Source organism: Poecilia reticulata, linkage group LG21, assembly GCF_000633615.1.
Source record: "Poecilia reticulata strain Guanapo linkage group LG21, Guppy_female_1.0+MT, whole genome shotgun sequence".
In the NCBI taxonomy this organism is placed as follows: domain Eukaryota; kingdom Metazoa; phylum Chordata; class Actinopteri; order Cyprinodontiformes; family Poeciliidae; genus Poecilia; species Poecilia reticulata.
In genome coordinates this window covers 5,374,557-5,378,201 of record NC_024351.1, presented here as the reverse complement: position 1 = coordinate 5,378,201, position 3,645 = coordinate 5,374,557, and the positions used below count along the sequence as shown (strand labels likewise).

The window sequence follows — 3,645 nt, the reverse complement described above, 5'->3', positions numbered from 1 at the left end:
GCAAATCACAGCTCTTCCCCTGATGTGTTCTTGTTCTAAAATATCCTCTGGAGATGAAGCTGCATCTGGGGGAAATAAGGAACTAACATGTCTCACAACAGTGAATAATATGATGTGTGTGCTTTTTTACTAGCAGTCTATCAGATTTTAAACAATAACTTATGGAACAGTTGGCACTTTTCTCTACTGTTCATATTTACTACGATTCACCCAGACATGCATGTTTTACCCTGTTGCCATCAACAAAGTGGGCTAAGACTTTCCGAAGGGAAAAAACAGGCTGAAGTCAGTGAGGAAGTGATACTAAAGTTATTTCCACATTAATGCAATATTTTGAAAGCGTTGTAGTGTGAATCATTTGCAGATGTGACCATGAGAAGAACAGAGAAGCAGAATGGCTGCAGTTAGATGGATACAAGCGTCTTTATTCCTGATGCTGGTGCTTCAGTTTACAGGTACAGATCATAATATCATGAAGATTTCTACTTTAACTGAATGCACGTTTTATTTTACACATTATTTGTCATGTTTTCACAGCAGTGGCTGGGAGAGAGCCGTCCTTCTTCACGGTCAGTGCTGGAGATGAAATAACTCTGCATTGTGGGAACGGATCAGATCATCAGCGTGACGCTGGATCCACCGAGTGGCTCTTCAGTGGCTTCAGATCACCTGAAACTGAGATCCTGGTGACAGAGCTGAGCAAAAAAGTGACCAGAAGATCTGACAGGCTGAGTGTTTCAGCAGACCGCTCTCTGGTCATAAAGACAGTCACAGTGGACGACGTCGGCTTTTACACCTGCAGGAAGAACGTCTCAGGAAAACAAGACGATGCAGACATTTTTCTGTCTGTCATTGACAGTAAGTGTTAAAATTTACAATTAGAACAGCATTTGATGCTAATGTCTCAATTTATTTCCTTACATTTCAACCTTTGCTAGTGGTGGAGCTGAAGGTCAGCGACAAGGTCGTCTTGAACTGTTCTGTGCTGCAGTATGAAGACTGCAGATATGTGGTGGAGTGGTTGTACGACGGTGCAGAGGAAACATTGTCAGACATTGAAATTTCACCACCTTCCTGCTCAGCCACCATGACGCTTTTGACATCGGGGCATCAGCAGAAGCCATATGAGTCTCTGACCTGTAAAGTCACCAACACTTACACTAAAAAAGTGGAACATTTCCGCTTCAAACCTCCACCTCCTGTCAAGAAAACAGGTAAGACTGTTGCCTTCCTTCTCCTCTCTGTTATTCTGACCTGGCGGTGCAGCGCTGCCGTTTTCTGGCTGATCTTAAAAACCAAATCCACTGATTCCAATATGGCCAATACAGATATTTTGACTGAAAAGTCTGTAAATATGGTGATGAGCTCACTAAGTGGCCTCATCGGTGTGATTACTGTAAACCATGCACATGCAGACATGCATGCAAAATAACTAAATCAGCTGAAATGCAGGTTTTTTTATTAACTGTGTTGCAACAACAATAAGGAACACATTCTCACTCCAGCATTTCTTTCTATCACTGCAGATGCAATTATGAAAAATCCACCAGAACAACAAGGTAGACATAAACATTTTTACCTGACTGCACTCATTCGTGGATATTCACCATAACTGTGTCTCTTTACTATGTTTAGACTTTCCATACTTGCTGAGAGGAATCATTGTGTCTGTGGGTTTGGCAGTTCTCATAATATCTGTGGTTACAGTTGACATATTGATGAAAACTAAAAGTGAGAACAATCACATTTCAAAGTAAAACAATATCAATGTTTTTTATACTTTAAATTAAAGTCATGTCTGCACTTTGTGTGTTTTTATTCTTTCAGGAAACGAATCAGAGACGAATGAAGATGCTGTAAGTTTAAATACTGGACAGTGAAATGATAAATGTACAGAAATAGTTTATTGTATTTTAATTTTTACAGAGTAGCAGTTCACTTTGAGGTAGTTGAGTAGAGATGTGTTTTGAACATCATCAGTGTTTTATTGTATCAGCATAATTTAACAACAGAATAACAAACCATAACATTATGACCACTCACAAGCTATATTAAAATCACTGGATATCTATGGTGATACATGAAAGTTGGTTACTGAAATAAAAGACCTAGAAAAAACATAAAAATAAAAGACAAAAACAGAAGATTAGTGACAAACTGACCCATTTATGCCACAATTCGATTCTCTGCTCTTTGTTTTCCACAGACACTCGACAACAGAGAAGACGAAAGAATAGAGATGTATGAAAATATTATAGTTCTTTCTGCATCAGACAGACTCCACTAATCAGAAACCCAAACTCAGGTTTGCATGTTTTACTCCTGGTGAGGAGTTTCTCCTCTGGAAACTTTCCCTGGAGGAAATGTTTCCTGAAACTGTGCTGGAACCGAAACGTTTGGACTCAGTGTTTATGAAGATAAAGGTGGAGAAAATAACTTCCAGAAAGCAGCAGAACCAGAAGAAAAATGTGAAAACAAGAGTGTTTGGAGAACGTTGACACAATATTGTTAGAACGTCTTTGTGGATTGTTGCTTCAGCTGAAAATTCACAGCTTTTTTACACTTTGATTTTTGTATTGTTCTTTACAACTTTTGCATTTATTAAAGCATTACAAAGACAAGTTCAAATCATTTTTTACATAACCTTTATTTGTGCTAATCCATTGTCATTACACCAAAGCTCCACTAGGGGGTAGCGCATTTATTTCTCACTGATTCAAAGCACATTGAATCAAACGGTTTCCTGCTGTAATGATCAGGATTAAAATAGCAATCACATTATTTACAGCTTCAGTTTGTTCATATTGTTTTTACATTTGTACTTGGTCATGTGAGCAAGCTGTTGAAATATGAATTTATGTTTGTTGTATAAATATTTTTATTGAATTAAATTTAATTTCTTACTTCAGATTTTATTTTAATTGTTTAACTAAATTATTAAAGAACAGAGAAATTGTTTATGCACTTTTTTGTTACTTAAACTGACCACTACAATAAAAGGAAGTCAAAATCACTCACTCCGGTGAGTTGTCATGGAAACTTTAATGATATCCATCAATGTGTTAACCACAAATGCTGCTGATCATTGGTGGACAAATATATCTCCTCTGCTGCTGCTAATAAACACATCCATTATGAAAACCTTTTAGCCAAGTACAGCATAATGGCAGTACCGACACAACTTCTACACCTTGAAGCCTGTCAGTTACAGCCTTACGTTAGCTGAACAGATCAATATGCAATGTGTACCATCTGACATACATTACAGATTTAATTTTACTTGAAAAGGTTTTTTACTAAACTGTAATCGTGTTAGCCACGCTAGCACCGAGTACCGTGTATCAGGCCCTAGGCACATTTGAACCCTCAAAACCATGAATGTCCGACTTACCCAGCCTAGCAAGAACAATAGGCATCAGTGATCTTCTCCACAGCTATATTTATGCTGAGGGTGTGAGGATCTGTTGTGTTCCTCATCGACCGGTAGCATTTAGCTGTGACAATGTTGGCGGCATCGCATAGCTCAAACACCTTGATGTCGTCCAAAAAACTTGTCGGTTCCCCTGTCCATTGTTGTGCCTGATATTTTGTGAAAATCCGGCAGAAATGCTAAACTAATCGACTCAGAAATATTCTGCAGAGAGT

At 38.2% G+C, this 3,645-nt stretch overlaps 1 protein-coding gene across 1 annotated transcript; it reads left to right on the top strand.

The window, feature by feature from the left end:
• Positions 1-361: 361 nt before the first annotated feature.
• On the top strand, positions 362-2,832 carry LOC103457302 (uncharacterized). The gene is made up of 7 exons (XM_017302180.1): positions 362-455; positions 538-858; positions 939-1,214; positions 1,527-1,559; positions 1,636-1,731; positions 1,828-1,856; positions 2,207-2,832. The coding sequence occupies exons 1-7, from the start codon at positions 395-397 to the stop codon at positions 2,285-2,287; spliced, it is 897 nt and encodes a 298-aa protein (XP_017157669.1). The 5' UTR covers positions 362-394; the 3' UTR covers positions 2,288-2,832.
• The last annotated feature ends 813 nt before the right edge of the window (positions 2,833-3,645 follow it).

Coding starts and splice junctions, on each gene's coding strand:
- LOC103457302 (XM_017302180.1), top strand. CDS start 395: ATGGCTGCAGTTAGATGGATACAAGCGTCTTTATTCCTGATGCTGGTG. Junction 859..938: donor TTTTCTGTCTGTCATTGACA/GTAAGTGTTAAA, acceptor AACCTTTGCTAG/TGGTGGAGCTGAAGGTCAGC. Junction 1,215..1,526: donor ACCTCCTGTCAAGAAAACAG/GTAAGACTGTTG, acceptor CTATCACTGCAG/ATGCAATTATGAAAAATCCA.